General features: G+C 46.4%; 1 protein-coding gene across 2 annotated transcripts in view; it reads left to right on the top strand.

The window, feature by feature from the left end:
• ADAMTS12 (ADAM metallopeptidase with thrombospondin type 1 motif 12) overlaps positions 1 to 19,976 on the top strand; it is a 362,259-nt gene that overhangs the window by 313,618 nt on the left and 28,665 nt on the right. For both annotated transcript variants that reach the window (XM_066602471.1, XM_066602472.1), the window contains exons 20-21: positions 4,527 to 4,679; positions 5,505 to 5,678. In XM_066602471.1, coding sequence (XP_066458568.1) covers positions 4,527 to 4,679; positions 5,505 to 5,678 — 327 coding nt within the window. The remainder of the gene's footprint in view (positions 1 to 4,526; positions 4,680 to 5,504; positions 5,679 to 19,976) is intronic.

The following is a 19,976-nucleotide window of genomic DNA, read 5'->3' on the forward strand; positions in this document are numbered from 1 at the left end:
CCCCGATTCTCCGCGGTCAGCCCATCTGTCAGATAGGCTGACCTGCGGAGAACCATCTGCCGACTCCTGCTCCCCGGCGGTGGCTCCCACTGCTGAGATTTGCCGCGGGATACCGCATCGCCTCTGCTGTCACATATTTGCTAATACACTCCCTGCTGTTACTTGTAACAAAAAGGGACACCATAACAAGTGTGTAACAGCAGGGGGCGTCATAACAAGTGCGTAACAGCAGGAGGCGCCATAACAAGTGCGTAACAGCAGGAGGCGCCATAACAAGCATGAAACAGCAGGAAGCATCATAACAATTGTGTAACAGCAGGAGGCGTCATAACAAGTGTGTAATAGTAGGGGGCACTACAACACATATGTAAAAGCAGGGGGCACCATAACAAGTATGTAACAGCAGGGGGCGTCATAACACCTATGTAACAGCAAGAGGCGCCATAACAAGCATGTAACAGCAGGAAGCATCATAACAATTGTGTAACAGCAGGAGGCGTCATAACAAGTGTGTAACAGTAGGGGGCACTACAACACATATGTAAAAGCAGGGGGCACCATAACAAGTATGTAACAGCAGGGGAGCGCCATAACAAGTATGTAACAACAGGAGGCGCCATAACAAGTATGCAACAGCAGGGGGTGCCATAACAAGTATGTAACAGCAGGGGGGTGCCATAACAAGTATGTAACAGCAGGGGGCACCATAACAAGTATGTAATAGCAGGGGGGCGCCATAACAAGTATGTAACAGCTGGGGGCGCCATAACAAGTATGTAACAGCAGGGGGCACCATAACAAGTATGTAATAGCAGGGGGGCGCCATAACAAGTATGTAACAGAAGGGGGCACCATAACAAGTATGTAACAGCAGGAAGCGTGATAACAAGTGTGTAACAGCAAGGGGCGCCCTAACAACTATGTAATAGCAGGGGAGTGCAATAACAAGTATGTAACAGCAGGGAGCCCCCGCCATATCAAGTATGTAACAGCTGGGGGTGCCATAACAAGCATTTAACAGCTGGGGACGCCATAACAAGTATGTAACAGCAGGAGGCGCCATAACAAGTATGTAACAGCAGAAGGCGCCATAACAAGTATGTAACAGCAGGGGGGCGCCATAACAAGTATGTAATAGCAGGGGGGCGCCATAACAAGTATGTAACAGCAGGAGGTGCCATAACAAGTATGTAATAGCAGGGGGGCGCCATAACAAGTATGTAACAGCAGGAGGCGCCATAACAAGTATGTAACAGCAGGGGGGCGCCATAACAAGTATGTAACAGCAGGGGGGCGACATAACAAGTATGTAATAGCAGGGGGGCGCCATAACAAGTATGTAACAGCAGGGGGGCGCCATAACAAGTATGTAACAGCAGGGGGGGGGCGACATAACAAGTATGTAATAGCAGGGGGGCGCCATAACAAGTATGTAACAGCAGGAGGCGCTATAACAAGTATGTAACAGCAGGAGGCGCCATAACAAGTATGTAACAGCAGGGGGTGCCATAACAAGTATGTAACAACAGGAGGCGCCATAACAAGTATGCAACAGCAGGGGGTGCCATAACAAGTATGTAACAGCAGGGGGGTGCCATAACAAGTATGTAACAGCAGGGGGCACCATAACAAGTATGTAATAGCAGGGGGGCGCCATAACAAGTATGTAACAGCTGGGGGCGCCATAACAAGTATGTAATAGCAGGGGGGGCGCCATAACAAGTATGTAACAGAAGGGGGCACCATAACAAGTATGTAACAGCAGGAAGCGTGATAACAAGTGTGTAACAGCAAGGGGCGCCCTAACAACTATGTAATAGCAGGGGAGTGCAATAACAAGTATGTAACAGCAGGGAGCCCCCGCCATATCAAGTATGTAACAGCTGGGGGTGCCATAACAAGCATTTAACAGCTGGGGACGCCATAACAAGTATGTAACAGCAGGAGGCGCCATAACAAGTATGTAACAGCAGGAGGCGCCATAACAAGTATGTAACAGCAGGGGGGCGCCATAACAAGTATGTAATAGCAGGGGGGCGCCATAACAAGTATGTAACAGCAGGAGGCGCCATAACAAGTATGTAATAGCAGGGGGGCGCCATAACAAGTATGTAACAGCAGGAGGCGCCATAACAAGTATGTAACAGCAGGGGGGCGCCATAACAAGTATGTAACAGCAGGAGGCGCCATAACAAGTATGTAACAGCAGGGGGGCGCCATAACAAGTATGTAACAGCAGGGGGGGGGGGCGACATAACAAGTATGTAATAGCAGGGGGGCGCCATAACAAGTATGTAACAGCAGGAGGCGCTATAACAAGTATGTAACAGCAGGAGGCGCCATAACAAGTATGTAACAGCAGGGGGTGCCATAACAAGTATGTAACAACAGGAGGCGCCATAACAAGTATGCAACAGCAGGGGGTGCCATAACAAGTATGTAACAGCAGGGGGGTGCCATAACAAGTATGTAACAGCAGGGGGCACCATAACAAGTATGTAATAGCAGGGGGGGCGCCATAACAAGTATGTAACAGCTGGGGGCGCCATAACAAGTATGTAACAGCAGGGGGCACCATAACAAGTATGTAATAGCAGGGGGGGCGCCATAACAAGTATGTAACAGAAGGGGGCACCATAACAAGTATGTAACAGCAGGAAGCGTGATAACAAGTGTGTAACAGCAAGGGGCGCCCTAACAACTATGTAATAGCAGGGGAGTGCAATAACAAGTATGTAACAGCAGGGAGCCCCCGCCATATCAAGTATGTAACAGCTGGGGGTGCCATAACAAGCATTTAACAGCTGGGGACGCCATAACAAGTATGTAACAGCAGGAGGCGCCATAACAAGTATGTAACAGCAGGAGGCGCCATAACAAGTATGTAACAGCAGGGGGGCGCCATAACAAGTATGTAATAGCAGGGGGGCGCCATAACAAGTATGTAACAGCAGGAGGCGCCATAACAAGTATGTAATAGCAGGGGGGCGCCATAACAAGTATGTAACAGCAGGGGGGCGCCATAACAAGTATGTAACAGCAGGGGGGCGACATAACAAGTATGTAATAGCAGGGGGGCGCCATAACAAGTATGTAACAGCAGGAGGCGCTATAACAAGTATGTAACAGCAGGAGGCGCCATAACAAGTATGTAACAGCAGGGGGGCGCCATAACAAGTATGTAATAGCAGGGGGGCGCCATAACAAGTATGTAACAGCAGGAGGCACTATAACAAGTATGTAACAGCAGGGGGGCGCCATAACAAGTATGTAATAGCAGGGGGGCGCCATAACAAGTATATAACAGCAGGGGAGCGCCATTTCAAGTATGTAACAGCAGGGGGCACTATAACAAGTATGTAATAGCAGGGGAGCGCCATAACATGTATGGTACAGTAGGGGGCACCATAAAGGCTTTTACCCAGTAGCGTTTCATCGCTAGGTTCTTTTCAATGGGACTTTCTAATGTTAAAATTGCATCGCACAAAAATTGCAAAAGCACAAACTTGACTGCTGAACCAATACATGAGAGGTATGTAACAAAACCGGGGCAGAAAGTAGAGCTGTTACCGATAGCAACCAAGCAGATTCCAGTCAAGGGTGCACCCAAGCCTGTGGCGAAGTTTAAAATGGTGCCCCCTCCCGCAAAAGACAGTGATCCCAATGGTGGTTCAGGTAGTAATATTGGCCGCAGTAGTAGTAGTGACCACCATAATGCTCCAGTATTTATAGTGTCCCCCATAGTGACCTCAATAGTAATAGTGTCCCTGCTAGTGGCCTCAGTAGTAATTGTGATCCCCATAGTGGCACCAATAATTATAGTGTAAAATCTGTAACAGGGCCCCCCAACTATAATGCTTTATTCATACTACCAGGCTCCCTGTATGGAGAAGAAAGGCCTTATGGCCCCCTAAGGGTCCTGGGCCCGGGTGCAACCGCATCCCCTGCACCCCCTATAGTTACGCCCCTGGTTACCCCCATAGTGTATCTCTAGCTGGCAGCAACCCGATAAGCATTTAACTCACTTGGCGTATAGTTGCAGTCTGCCAATGCTGTAATCAAAGAATGACCCCTGACCTCTCTGCCCCGCGTCTGTGCTGCGTACATGCCGGCATCTGTGTACAGGAACCCAGATGCCAGGGGAGAGGTCAGGGGCTATACTGATTACAGCAGCGGCGGCCGCTACAGCTGGACTGGGACTACAAACCAAGTGAGTTAAATGTTCGTCGGGTTGCCACCTGGCCGGCTCAGAGGTGGCATTTGTGTTTTACAGGCCATTAATATGGCTGGTAAAGAATGAATACCGTTTGCCCTTCTGAGGTCCTGTGGGCTGCCACCTGAGGCAGCAGGCTCTGGTTGCCTCCTGGTAGGGGTGCCTATGACTCTAGGGCTCGTTTCTCTGAGATGTTTTGGATAATGACAGCAGCTGCTGATTGGTTGGGATGGGCAACTGTTTCACTTTTCCTCATACCAGCTTGATAAATCTCCCCCTTAGAATCTGATATGTTCACCTCTTCTTTTCACAGTGCTCTACCACCTGCGGCATGGGGGCGTTCTGGAGAAATGTGGAATGTAGCAGCGGAAATGAGACTGACTGCGGACATATTAAAAAGCCAGATCCTGCCAGAAGATGTCACTTTCGTCCATGTGCGCACTGGAGAACCGGAAACTGGTCCAAGGTGATGTGTCCCTACAGCCTCTCACCTACTAGTGGACTCTTTACACATTTACTGTTGGTATTGCCCCTGAATTCTGGTGCAAATTGCACCTTTTTTGGCAAAACAGAGTTTGCACAACTATCTAAACAGTGGGGATCTGACCACTGAGACCCCCACCACAATGGGGGTCCGGCTACTATAAGGATATATTACAATATTTATCAACACAGAATGTGGGACCCAGGGGTGTAACTATAGAGGATGCAGGGGATGCGGTTGCACCCGGGCCCAGGAGCCTTGGGGGGCCCATAAGGCCTCTCTTCTCCATATAGAGACCCCAGTACTATGAATAAAGCATTATAGTTGGGGGCCCCGTTCCAGGTTTTGCATTGGGGCCAAGGGGCTTCAAGTTACGCCTCTGGTGGGACCAAAAGGAAAATGGTATTCAAGGGTGAAACTTTCATGTTGAAGGAGTTTTACAACATTTAAACTATTGATGACTGATACCCAGGAACTGTGAGGGTTCACCAATCGGGATCACTGGCCTGAGGAGATTGCGACCTCTCCCCATTGACATCTGGAACTTTTGTCACGTGGCCTGAGAGCAGCTGAATGGGATGGAGCTGCAATACCAGGTGCAGCCACTATGCAAAGTACAGCGCTGTGGAGTCAGCTGATCATTGGGGATCCCAAGCTACAGATCCCCACCAATCCGGAGTATAGGTCATCAATAGTTTAGTGCTGGAAACTCCCTTTAACTCGCAAAACTGTTAGATTATTGTGTGTTTAATGCTTGGAGTGTATATACCGTATCTGCATGAGTATCTCCCCTCATATATCACACAGTGCTCTGCTACTTGTGGCGGTGGATTCATGACCAGAGAGATCCAGTGCATCGATATCCGCGAGAACCGACCTCTGCGACCATTTCATTGTCAGTCTCCTGGACACAGCCCGCTGCAGAACACGTCGTGTAACCCAGAGCCGTGTCTGTCGTGGCTCGCCAAACCGTGGAGCGAGGTATAGAAGTCCTGCTAGTACTATGTCCAGGCTCTGATCAGCTTATAAGAATAATTAGCAATGAAGTAGCAGCATCAATGGTGTAGTAAAATAGAAACACCATTGATGCTGCTACTTCATTGCTAATTACTGGATTAACTTGGGACTGGAGATCCGTGGTCCCATAGGTGGCTCTGCATTTCCCTGTGTTGGAACCTCTGCATATGATTTGCACTATAATGGTGTGCTGCGGGACTTTTTACTTGCAGCTTATAAGAATAGTCACTTATTGTAAAACCAATCCCTCCCCTAGAAGTTGTCGGAATGGGATGACACTGTGTGATTGTGAGGCCGGCTGCACACGAATGGGTCGGATTCCGGATCCCACAGCAGAATCCAACCCTGTGCCGGGCCGGTGACCCCACGTACCTGCCATTTCCTTGTCATGTGCAAGCAGCTGTCAGCACACTTTTTCCCACGTCGTCGCTAGGTGATGATGCGGGTCCCGCGACCCTTCTGCAATGTTCATTGCGGAAGGGCCGCGAGTTGGACGGCTTCCATTGACTTCAATGGACTCCGTCTGTGCATAGCCTGCACTAAAATGCTGCAATTTTTTTTTCCTCCACGAGCGGAAAATTGTAATTGATTTCCATTCACGGGCAGGAAAAACGCTTTTGTATAGCATGTAATGGCAGGTATTTACTACTGAACCCAGGGGTGGACGACAACCGTGGATTCTGCAATGCAAATCTGTCCGCGTGCAGCCAGTCTTACATTGATTTAAAGGGGTTGTCCCGCGAAAGCAAGTGGGGTTATACACTTCTGTATGGCCATATTAATGCACTTTGTAATATACATCGTGCATTAAATATGAGCCATACAGAAGTTATACACTTACCCCCTCCGGTGCTGGCGTCCCCATCTCCATGGCGCCGACCGAAGCCTTCTGCTGCCTGGATTAGACGCGCTTGCGCTGTCTGCCCTCTTCTGTCCCGCTCCGGCATGCTCGAGCCGCAGAGGTCTTCTGCGCATGCACGCCGGAGCGGCCCCTTCAGTGGACAGAAGAGGGCAGACAGCGCAAGCGCGTCTAATCCAGGGAGAAGGTGGCTTCGGTCAGCGCCATGGAGACGGGGACGCCAGCACCGGAGGGGGTAAGTGTATAACTTCTGTATGGCCAATATTTAATGCACGATGTATATTACAAAGTGCATTAATATGGCCATACAGAAGTGCTTAACCCCACTTGCTGCCGCGAGACAACCCCTTTAAGTAAGTGATTACAATATCAGAGCATAAGCATAATTTATTGTGGAAAACTGACCACTTGAAGGGATGCTCTAGTACCCTATTGTACCGCCTCTAGCTTGGATACAAGATGTGATACGGGTGGGCATGGAGGCTCTAGTACCCTGTTGTACCGCCTCTAGCTTGGATACAAGATGTGATACGGGTGGGCATGGAGGCTCTAGTACCCTGTTGTACTGCCTCTAGCTTGGATACAAGATGTGATATGGGCAGGCATGGAGGCTCTAGTACCCTGTTGTACCGCCTCTAGCTTGGATACAAGATGTGATACAGGTGGAAATGGAGGCTCTAGTACGCTGTTGTACCACCTCTAGCTTCGATACAAGATGTGATACGGGGGCATGGAGGCTCTAGTACCCTGTTGGGCTGCCTTTAGCTTGGCTACAAGATTTGATATGGGTGAGCATGGAGGCTCTAGTACCCTGTTGTACTGCCTCTAGCTTGGATACAAGATGTGATACGGGTGGGCATGGAGGCTCTAGTACCCTGTTGTACCGCCTCTAGCTTGGATACAAGATGTGATACGGGTGGGCATGGAGGCTCTAGTACCCTGTTGTACTGCCTCTAGCTTGGATACAAGATGTGATATGGGCAGGCATGGAGGCTCTAGTACCCTGTTGTACCGCCTCTAGCTTGGATACAAGATGTGATACGGGTGGGCATGGAGGCTCTAGTACCCTGTTGTACCGCCTCTAGCTTGGATACAAGATGTGATACGGGTGGGCATGGAGGCTCTAGTACCCTGTTGTACTGCCTCTAGCTTGGATACAAGATGTGATATGGGCAGGCATGGAGGCTCTAGTACCCTGTTGTACCGCCTCTAGCTTGGATACAAGATGTGATACAGGTGGAAATGGAGGCTCTAGTACGCTGTTGTACCACCTCTAGCTTCGATACAAGATGTGATACGGGGGCATGGAGGCTCTAGTACCCTGTTGGGCTGCCTTTAGCTTGGCTACAAGATTTGATATGGGTGAGCATGGAGGCTCTAGTACCCTGTTGTACTGCCTCTAGCTTGGATACAAGATGTGATACAGTGGGCATGGAGGCTCTAGTACCCTGTTGTACCGCCTCTAGCCTGGATACATGATGTGATACGGGCGGGCATGGAGGCTCTAGTACCCTGTTGTACTGCCTCTAGCTTGGATACGGGTAGGCATGGAGGCTTACAGGTTCCGTATAGTATCCTGCTGCATATCACTGAAGACAACCCAGTTCCACTCCGTAGCAGTCCTGTTTCGTTGTTCACAACACCACTGCAAATGAAGGTGACGGTGGATGTCAAAGTCATTACTAGTAATGGGCACCGTGAGACCAAATGTCCTTCAGCCAAGTGCCTGGAGGTGGGTCTGACAGACACAGGAGCCTGTAACGATGGCGCCACCTGTCTCTGGATGGCGGACAATGCAACAGTTGGAGGTTCTTGTCGGATGATCAGACAATCCTCTCTCTACTGGTGATCTGTTGAGGGCGTATTGAACCCAGTCACCTTGTGTACCCTCACACATCCACTGGTCCCAACACCCCCTAACAGTCTAAAGTGAAATCTCTTCTCTGCGTCATAGAGGCGTCCAGTGGTCAACAAGCTCTACACAAGCAGAAGAAGAGGTCACTACACACAAGGAGCCTCCGAGAGCCTCTCATAGGCCAAGGGGGGAACCACTTTTAGGGCCTCCGGTGACAAGACCGTTCATCTAATCACCACAACTGTAATCATTTGTATACCTGCCTGAGATGGAACTGCATGCCGGGTTTTGCAGCAAAATGACAACTTCTTCTAGGTACCTGATTTGTTTTGACAACGAGTGCATATTGAAGCAGATATATTACTCTCCCCTGTCATGCTCCGCCCCCAGCGCCTGACCTGCGCATAACAACACAGTGTATCACTTTTGCCCAGAGTCCTTATTTAAAAGGGTTTTGCCAAGTTTAACACTTTTTACCCCACAGGATAGGGAATAGGCGTCTAATCCGATCACTGGGACCCCCACAGTTCACGATAAGAGGGGTCCCAGGTATTCCAGAGTAAATAGATCGGGTATGAGGGCTATCTCTCCATTCAGTTTTTGTGGCACACATGTATTTTTTAGTTTGTGCAGTGATCAAGGAAGGAAGAAAGACAAAACGGAGCTGCTGCCAAATGCTGGCGCTCTACCCTTGGAATCACCAGATGCAGTTGTTTCTTGTGTCCGTGTCTCAATGGTTTTGGACTGCACAGAATGGCCCTGCGGGTCACATGTGGCTCCCAGGATGGAGGTTGCACATCATTGCTATATAGGTAATGTAAGACAGAATACGCGTTGTCTTGTCTGCACATAAGCTACGCCCTGGTCTGCCGTGAATATTGACAGTGTATGTAGATAAGCTGGCAGTGCTGCACCTTATCAGCTCCTACGTGGTCCGTCTGCAGAGATCGCAGCGCGGTAATCTCCATCTCACATCCGGAATAATTATCAGTATCAGAACTTCCCATAACTTGGTTAATGCACACAACGTGCTGGGAGGAAGATGAAGAGGCGGACGTACAAGTAGCAGATTACCCTGACATTTACTTCCCCACCAAAGCTGCTTATAAATCTCCCGCTGTTAGTAAAGGCCGTAATAATGACAGAAAATAGTATAGAGACTAAAAATACCTGATAAGGATCAAGAGAGGAGGGAAAAGAACACGGCTTACCTGCACTTATAATTAGGAGGTTGTCAGATACCTAATAGTTCAATAAGAAATGGAAAAGTATTGGAGTACCGTATCTGTCTCTCTTTCTCCCCCTTTTCTCTCAAACCAATGTCTCTTTACCTCCTCTTCTTCCCTTTCTTCCTCTGTTTCATCCTTTCACTCCCTCCTCTTTCCTTCACTTCTGCTTCCCTCTTTTTCCTCTCTCTATCTCTCTACTTGCTCCGTCACTCATTCTATTTCCCTTTGCCTCTTCTCTCTCTTTCCTCCTCTCTGTTTCAGCCTTTACTTCCCCTTCCTCTTTCTGTTTCCTTCCTCTCTTTCATTCCCCTCTCCTTGCTATCTCTCTACCTGCCTCCTGTCACTCTCTTTCCCCCTTCCTCCTCCAGTTTTTCCTTCCTCTTTGTTTCACCCCTTACGCTCTCCCTTACTCCTCTCTTCTTGTTTCCTTACTCACTTTTTCTCACTCTCCTTTCTTCTCTCTCTCTACCTGCCTCCTGTCACTCCCCTTCCCCCTTCCTCCTCTTTTCCTTCCTCTTTGTTTCATCCCTTACGCTCTCCCTTACTCCTCTCATTTTGTTTCCTTACTCTCTTTTTCTCACTCTCCTTTCCTTCTCTCTCTCTACCTGCTCCTTGTCACTCTCTTTCCTCCTCTAATTCTTACTTCCTAATTTTTCCCTCTTTACTCTCTCTCTTCCTCTTCCTCTTTCTGTTTCCTTCCTGTATTTTTCTCTATATCTCTCTACTTCCCTCTGTCACTCTCTTTCCCTCTGCCTCCTCCATCTGTTTCTTCCTCTTTTTTTCACCGTTTACTCTCTTCCCTCCTACTCTCCCTTTCTCTGTTTTTCTTTCTTCCCTTTTCCTCTCCCTTTCTTTCGCTGTCCTCTCTATTTGCCTGCCTGCCCCCTGTCAATCTTTGTCTCTTTCCCTCAGCCTCCTCACTCTTTTCCAGTGTTGGGTTAGGGTGCCCAGGGACCACCAGTAAAAGTTCCTGCCACTGCATGCTCCATACACTTCAATACTTGAAATCATTGCAATTACAAGCGCTGTCCACTACACAGGGGTCGGAGCAGCCTCTGCCCTGGTGTATTCCAGCACTGACAGTGGACATTGCCTGGAAAGCCTCCGTAAGTCTGAATGCAATCTCATTAAAGGCTCATTTACACTCAGCATGAAAACAATGATTCACTCATTTCTGAGTAACCGTCAGTATTCACATCGGAGAAGATCAACAATAATTAGTTATCATCCACTGTGATGCTGTAAAAATAATTGCATGGCACAAATACTAATTGTAAATGCCGCTCATAGTGATATCTACACTCCTGCCTCCTTGTTCTTCTCTTTCCTTCTTTATCATTCTATGTCCTTCTTCTCATTCACTTTGTTTTCTTCCCTCCTGTCTCTTTCTCTCTTTTTACCTCCTATCCTTCTATTTTTTTTTGCCTCTCTTATCTTTCTTTTTGTGTTTTTCCTCTTTGTCTCCCCCTTTCCCGCTCTATCGCTTCATCACTCTTCTGTCTCCTTCCTTTCTCTCTACATCCCTTCTTGCCTCATTTCTCTCCCTCTTTTGCTCTATTTTTTCACCTTCTCTTCCCATCTTTGTTTCTACTTCCCTTCTCTCACTCCGTCTTTCTCTGTCTTTTCTCCCTCTCCCTCTTTCTATCTCTTTTCCCCTTCTCTGTCTCCTTCCTTTCTCTCTCTTCTCCTTTTCTCCCTTTGTCTTGTCTCTTTTTTCTATCCTCTATTTCTCTTTTCCTCTTTGTCTCCTCTTTCTTCCCTCCTCCATCTCCCCCTTTTTCTTTATTTTCCTCTCACTCTCCTGCTCTCTTTCTCTTCTTGCCCCCTCTGTCTCCTTCATGTATTTCTATCCTTCCTCTCTCCTTCTTCTCTCTCCCTGCCTCTTTTTTCCCTCCTCTTTCTTCTTCTGTTTTCTCTCTTCTCTTTCTCTCCGTCTTTGCTCTTCTCTCTCTTCTCACTCTCTGTTTTATCCCTCTAGTTCCCCTTCCCCCCTCTCTCATCTCCTTCCCTGCTTTTCTTCTTCTACTTCTCTATATTTACCTCCATCCTTCTTTTCTATCTCATTATTTCTCTCTCTTAAGGTGACCATACACATTTGATGAATGTCAGCCAAACCTGGTCCTTTGTCACCTGGTCACCCTATGGCCTCTTCCTCCACGCCTGCATTCTAGTATCCCTCTTCAACTTATGGACTCATGCTGACACAAAATAACAAAAGTTCCATAGAGTTAAAGGAAACCTATCACCTCCTACAAACTCCTATAAACTAAATTATGGTGCTTCTAAGACGGGTCCCTCTGAGTTTGGAGGTTCAGTTTGTATACTTACTGGGCTCCCCTTCCCCAATGTCACCATGGAACGTCAGTGCTCCATCTAGCAGCGTCAGTCTTTTCATTCAGTCTGTGCACATGCACTCCACTGCTCTCTATGGGAGTGCATGCCCACAGACTGAATGAACATTGACTGACTGCTTGCCAGCTTTGCAGTGTGACAGCGTGGGAACGGGGAGCATGGCAAGTATAAAAGTTACACCCATGAACTAAGGGGGATCTAAGTTGCACATAGGAGGTGACAGGTTCCCTGTAAGGCCCACATGACCCAATAAAGCATATGGATGTTCATTTGAATGACCAATGGGCCACGTAAAAGGGACAATGATGAGCCGAGATTGAGAAAATTCTCACGCAGTGGCTTTCTATCAAGCATAAAAAATTCCACCGGTCGGCTGCACATCGCAGGACAAACGCTCATAGTAAGAACAGTTCATCCCCGCACCAACAATTCTCTGCCACAGCAAAAAAAAATCTAAATGAGCACCGATGAACATGCTCTGTTGACTGGCACTTGTTCATCGGGCCAAGAATGGGTCCATGTAATAGGACCCTTGCTATGACTGGACTGATGAGACTGATGACCTGGGAGCTCCTCCACCGGCTGACACAACACAGCCGGTGGAGGAGCACCGGCTGACACAACACAGGAGTCCTCATACAAACACACCGCACCGGCAGCCTGCACTGTAGTGGACTTTTGTACATTGCAGTATAATAAATGGTTTTTGATAACTTTGTATTCAAAGTTTCCCTAAGGTAACAGTAATGTGATAAGATGTGACAGGAAGCAATTAATTAGTCAGGCTGCTAATTTTTTCTCTCCAAACCTGGTATGTTAGAACAATGTCAAATCATTGGAATTCAATACATCAAGTTTTAGACGTTTGGCGGATAATGACGGTTGTGAAAGTTCACAAATTTGCAGGATGTTCTGAAAATTGGAAGTGAATGACCTAATACCGTCTTGTGGACATAATTAGATTAGAGCTCATGCTGAATCATGTATGAGATTAGAAATCAATGTCTTTTTTTTTTCCCCGTGTACAGCGCCACTCTATTGGCTGTGTCTGGTATTGCAGCTTATGCTATTTTACTTAAAGGGGTATTCCAGGATATTTTAACTGATGACCTATCATCTGGATAGCTCATCAGTAGTTGATGGCTAGTGGTCAGCCGCTTGGGACCCCTATCCATTAGCTGATTGCTCAACCCGCTGCATTTTGCAGCGAGTCAGATGTCGTCATCAGCGCTTACCATATGAAGTCGGAGTGCCGCACTGCTATACCACTTCCCACTTCTCTTATGGCCAGCACTGGATGTGATTTCGATGTGAGTGAAGATGGCACACCCACTTCCTACAGTGAGCACTAATGATGACATCTGGCCCTCTGCACAGTGCAGTGCGTCAGACGACCAGCTGATGGATAGGGGTACAGAGCAGCGAACCCCCATCTATTAGCTACCGATGACCTATCCAGAAAATAGGTCATCAGTTAAAAAAGCCAAGAATACCCCTTTAAATGTTGCAATACCAGACACAGCCACGCACAAGAGTGGCGCTATTTCTGAAAAATAAGATCTAAATTCTTGTTTATAATCTTTTCTGGGGTCTACATAGAACTCACAGTGACTCAGAGCAAAACTCAGAATTGGGACCCCTCCAAAGCATATCTATAAGACTGTTATGATACAGAGGGCTAAGATTCGGTAGTTCAGCTTTATTATACCTCTAAATAATTCAGTCATTCTATAATAGTCAGATAACAGCGCGACACAGCGAAAGTGATTATGATGCAGTTACCCCAGTGATCACAAATGGCATCTACTCTGATTGAACTCATTTATTTTCCTTTTCTTCTCTGGGTGCAGACCACCATGATGACTTCTTTCAGACACGATACATTTCTATACACTCTCATTATCCTTCTAACTCCATTGCCCACTCAAAGTAATAGTGCCCCCTTTATGGCTTTCCAAAGTAATGGTGTTCCCTTTGTGGCCCCACTAAGTAAAAGTACCCTCTCTATGGCCCCCTCAAAATAATACTGTCCCTTCTGTGGCCGCACAAATAAATAGTTTTCCATTTAGTCCCAATAATTAAGGGGATTGTACCACAATTGCACATTATTTCCTACGCAAAGGACAAGGGATAACTTGCTGATTAGTGGGGGTCTCTGATCTTGGGAATGAGGGTCCCATGTCCCTCATCCTCAGTAGGGTTACTGTATTTCCCCACAGTGAGGGTGAGACTGAATGAAGCGCAGGTCGTTAAGGCACAGCAGCACTCCATTCATAGAATCATAGAATGGCATAGTTGGAAGGGACATCCAGGATCATCAGGTCCAACCCCCTGCTCAGTGCAGGATTTACCAAATCATCTCAGACAGATATTTGTCCAGCCTTTTGTTTGAACACTTCCATTGAAGGAGAACTCACCACCTCCTGTGGCAACCTGTTCCACTCATTGATCATCCTCACTGTCAGAAAGTGTTTTCTAATATCTAATTTGTGTCTCCTCCCTTTCAGTTTCATCCCATTGCTTCTAGTCTTTCCTTGTGCAAATGAGAATAGGGCTGATCCCTCTGCACTGTGACAGCCCTTGAGATATTTGTAGATGGCTATTAAGTCTCCTCTCAGCCTTCTTTTTTGCAAGCTAAATGTTCCCAAATCCTTTAACCGATCCTCATAGGACATAGTTTGCAGACCGCTCACTATCTTGGTAACTCTTCTCTGAACTTGCTCCAGTTTGTCTATGTCTTTTTTAAAGTGGGGTGCCCAGAACTGGACACAGTATTCCAGATGAGGTCTGACTAAGGAAGAGTAGAGGGGGATAATTACCTCACGTGATCTAGACTCTATGCTTCTCTTAATACATCCCAGAATTGTGTTTGCCTTTTTGGGTGCTGCATCACATTGTTGACTCATGTTCAGTCGATGCTCTATTAATATACCCATGTCTTTTTCACATATGCTGCTGCTTAGCCCAATTCCTCCCATTCTGTATGTGCTTTTTATATTTTTCTTGCCCAGATGTAGGACTTTGCATTTCTCCTTGTTAAATACCATTCTGTTAGTCGCTGGCAACTGTTCAAGCTTTTCTAGATCTTTTTGAATACTCTCTCTTTTTTACCTAGTGTCAGCTATCCCTCCTAGCTTTGTGTCATCAGCAGATTTGATCAGTTTCCCATCCATTTCCCTCTCCAGATCATTTATAAAAATGTTGAACACAACTGGGCCTAAGACAGAGCTTTGTGGTACCCCACTTGATACATTCTTCCACTTGGATGTGCAGCCATTTATGACCAATTTTTGAGTATGATCACTCAGCCAGTTGGGAATCCACCTAACAGTTGCCTTGTCAATCCCATATTTGGTAAGTTTTTCAATAAGTATGGTATGAGATACTTTATCAAATGCTTTACTAAGGTCAAGAAAAACTATATCCACCGCATTTCCCTGATCAACCCAGTCAGTGATACTATCATAGAAGGAAATTAGATTTGTCTGGCATGACTTGTTTGTTACAAAACCCATGCTAGCTCTGGTTAATTACTCCATTTTCATCCAAGTACTTGCATACATGCTGTTTAATAATTTGTTCAAAGATCTTTCCCGGTATAGAAGTCAGGCTCACAGGCCTGTAGTTTCCTGGATTCACCTTCTTCCCTTTTTTGAAGATAGAGACAACATTTGCCCTTTTTCCAATCTTCTGGGACTTCTCCTGTTCTCCAGGAATTTTCAAAAATTATGGTGAGTGGTTCAGCAATTACCTCTTCTGCTTCCTTTAGTATCCTAGGATGTAATTCATCTGGACCTTGAGACTTGAATTCATTTAAGTTAGCTAAGTGTTCCCTCACCATCTCTCTGCTTACAGATCTCTTGCATTCTTTTATTCCCCCAAGGAAGATTAGTCGATGTTCCATCTACTTTCTGAGAGAAAACAGATACAAAATAAGAATTTAAAAGTTCGGCCTTCTCAACATCATTCTTAACCAAGTCACCATTTTCATCATGTAAGCATCCAATAGCATCTTTGACTTTTCTTTTGCTTTTAACATACCCCCCAAATCCTTTTTTATTGCTTTTGGCCTATGTTGCAAGCCTCAATTCATTATTAGCTTTAGCTTTTCTGACACTTGCCCTACAGTTTTTGCAGACTCCATTATATTTTTCTTTAGATATTCCCCCCTTTTTCCATTTGATAAACATATTTTTTTTTGTTTTTAACATGTGTGCAAGTTCTGTGTTCATCCATCCTGGTCTCTTTAAATGCTTCCCATTCTTCCTTCTTTTAGGGATTGTTAACGATTGTGCTTTGAGAATCTCATTTCCACAATATTTCACAACCTTCTTGAACATTTCTTCCCTTAAGAACATCCAGCCATTGGATTCTTCCTTCCCTCTTTCTAAGGTCATTGAAATCTGCCTTTCTGAAATCCAACCTTGAGGTCTTAGTTTTCTCAAGTCTTCCTCCCCTTTTTATCCAAAATTCAAGGATAGCATGATCACTGCCTCCTAAGGACCCAACCACCCTTACTCCCTCAACCATTTCCTCCCTGTTGATCCCTTTCAATAGGACTTCTAGAGATACAAGAGTGGCACCCACTCAGGTATTTCCATCAGCCCCATTAAAATAAATGCAGTGCTGACCACTCATGCTCTGCTAGTGCTCCCTTCATGCTGACGTCACTGTGCAGGGGAGCGATCCCAGCGGTGACAGGCAGATTGGTGGGGATCTCAACATTTTGAGACCCGCTCTGATCAGTAAGCTATTCCCTATCCTATGGATAGGGAATAACTTGCAATTGTGGTACAACCCCTTTAGTGGCACGCCCAAAAAATCTCTGGGGCTTGCTGCACTGAACATGCAGTTAAACCCCGGAAGATTTCTGTGGACAGCTCTAGTGCTGGAATGTGCACAGCACTGAACTGTCATCTGAAATCTTCCGGGGTTTTTACTGCATACTCAGCACAGCAAGCCACGGACATTTCCCTGCCATAATATGGTAATAATAAACCTGCCACTGACGGTGTTAATAGTGCCCACATTGTGGCCTCGCAAATTAATAGTCCCCTCTCTGAGCCCCTCAAAGATATAGTGCTCCCTCTGTTTCCCCCACCACTCCCCTGCGGCCTGCAGTAGCAGAATAGGCTTTTACTCATGCTACTGCTGGACACCACGTGGTCTACCACAATTGGTAGCAATCCACTGAATCTCACCAAAAGCAGAATTTAGACTTGTTTCTACAGGTACAAACCTCAAATACAATAATTCCACGCTGGGATATTCAGTAGCTAATATAATTCAATGCACTTAAATACCCCCTTCATACTTAATATGGGCGCAGCGCCAGCGTCTTGTCCTTGGATGTGAAGTTTGGCCACTTTATTAGCAATGCAGTAACAGATTGTAAATCCCGTCTTCCATCTGTTGATTACAGTACGGCAGCGCAATCATGGCTCCCTGCATCTATTTCACTTGATAAGCAATTTGCTGTCAGAAAAGAGTAATCGCAGCTTTATTCTAGGGGCAATTTATTGCTTGTACTTATGTCATAAATCATAATTTAAGCTCTGGCAATTTTCTCTTTTTCTTTATATTTATTCAGGCTCTTAACTAAGTACTTAACAAAGCCATAAACGTCAGCGATATTTACATTCTATGTGGTGTTAGCAATATAAGAAGGATTCGTTCCCATGATGCTAGAGGAGGCACAGACTTTAAGGAGTTTTCTGGTTTTAAAACAATAAAGTTTAATCTCCGTATCAATGAAAAGTTCTACAACTTTCCAATAGACTTTTTTTCAATTGTTCACTATTTTGTTGTTTCCTTTCAGAGCCAGTAAACCTGTATATAGCTGGTCCTGCTTTCAGCTGAGAAGTGGATACAAATGTAGACAATGCTCTGTGTGCTAAACACATCAGCAGAAGCGGCAAAAATCTATGAACTAATTTGCTACCATGTATCAGTCTGCAGTTCAGGCTGTTTAGCTCACAGAGCATTGTCTTCACTTGAGACAATTGTATCCACTTCTCAGCTGATAGCAGGACTAGCTATGTACAATGTATCAGTCTGGAGTCCAGGCTGTTTAACTCACAGAGCATTGTCTACACTTGATACAATTGTCTCTACTTCTCAGCTGAGAGCAGGACTAACTATGTACAATGTATCAGTCTGGAGTCCGGGCTGTTTAGCTCACAGAGCATTGTCTACACTGGATACAATAGTATCCACTTCTCAGCTGAGAGCAGGGACTAGCTATGTACAATGTATCAGTCTGGTATCCAGGCTGTTTAGCTCACAGAGCATTGTTTACACTGGATACAATTGTATCCACTTCACAGCTGAGAGCAGGACTAGCTATGTACAATGTATCAGTCTGAAGTGTGGGCTGTTTGGCTCACAGAGCATTGTCTACACTGGATACAATTGTATCCACTTCTCAGCTGAGAGCAGGACTAGCCATGTACAATGTATCAGTCTGAAGTCCGAGTTGTTTACCTCACAGAGTATTGTCTACACTGGATACAATTGTATCCACTTCTTAGCTGAGAGCAGGACTAGCTATGTACAGGGTTACAGTATTAGTGTATCTTGACACCACCGGAAGCTAGGGGTTTGATAGGGAGACTGCCCCTGGCACACCCCTAGCTTCTAATAGGGTCGAAAAATGAAGGTCCTGGCAGCACAGTGTGCATTGATGACCGGCTGCCCTGCTGCCTTAGGATGATGGTGACTTTAATGTGACTGGTGTAAGCTGCCTGCATTAACATATAATAATGACAAGTAACCATCATCCTAAGGCAGCAGGGCAGCCGGTCATCAATGCAGACGCTGCAGCGATCAGTGTGAGCAGAGCGGCTGTCCCCAGCTCCCAGGTGGCTGCCGCCTCAGTGCTGAGTTGCGGCAGCCGGCGCAGAGCCTCTGCTCCATGACTGCCGCTCCCCCACTCACCGGCATGTTGCCGCTGGCCGCGCATCTGTTCTGACTGCTTTGTCCCGGCAGCCGCCGCAGGGTCTCTGTTCCGTGATGGCCAATCCACCCCCTCACCACTGCAAAAGTACATGCTGCTCCGCCGCCCCAAAGCCGCCCGCCCTCCCCCTCACTGCTGCATTCCACCAGCCGCCGGACCCTCTGTTTCCCTGGTGCACGCTGCCCCGCTCATCCAGTGCAAAAGTGGCCGCTGGGCATGCATTTGCTTCTCCACCAGCGGGACAGCTGGGCGGCCGACGACTCCTCTCTGCTACATTCCGGCTGCCATTCTGGCTGAATAGTTAGTGGCCTTACAGGACCTAAAGGCCAAGCTGATAATCAGCCAATCACTGACAGGGGGCGTCACCCCACTGTCAATATTGACTCCACCAGGAATTCTGGTGGCGTCAAGATACATTAATACCCAGGATTACTACCTCTGAATGGAAGCAATAGTATTCTCGTTCACCGACTGCAGGCTGAGATCTTGAAAATTGTGAGACTTGAAAATTTTAGATTGATTTTTCTTGTACCCATATTAAGCCGATTTGTGGTGGAGCAAAATGAACGACTCTTAAAAAAATTCTGTGTATTTTGGGTTGTTAAACACTAGAAGCAGGTGTAGACTTAAGCTGTAATTTGCACCACTTTCTGACATAAGATCTTAAATTAGTTGGTGCATTTGTGTCCTTGCTTCTCCCTCCTAATCCTATCCACTTTTGAAAAAAGGTAAGAGGCATAATTGCATAATTGCTAGAAAGTTTTTATTAAACTTTTATATAAACCGAAAACCCCTCTAATTTTCATTTATACACTGATTAAAGGGGTATTCCCATCTTAGATATTTACAGTATATCCACAGGAAATCTCTGTATGAACTGCCACAAGGACCAAGGAATAAAGGGACTATTATGAGCATGTTTCTGGTTTACAAATGGTTGTCAGTGGTAAAGATGGTTACCTGCGCTGCCACAGCACTACCGGTAACAATACTGCCCCCCTATGGACGAAAA

Source organism: Eleutherodactylus coqui, chromosome 5, assembly GCF_035609145.1.
Source record: "Eleutherodactylus coqui strain aEleCoq1 chromosome 5, aEleCoq1.hap1, whole genome shotgun sequence".
Classification (NCBI taxonomy): domain Eukaryota; kingdom Metazoa; phylum Chordata; class Amphibia; order Anura; family Eleutherodactylidae; genus Eleutherodactylus; species Eleutherodactylus coqui.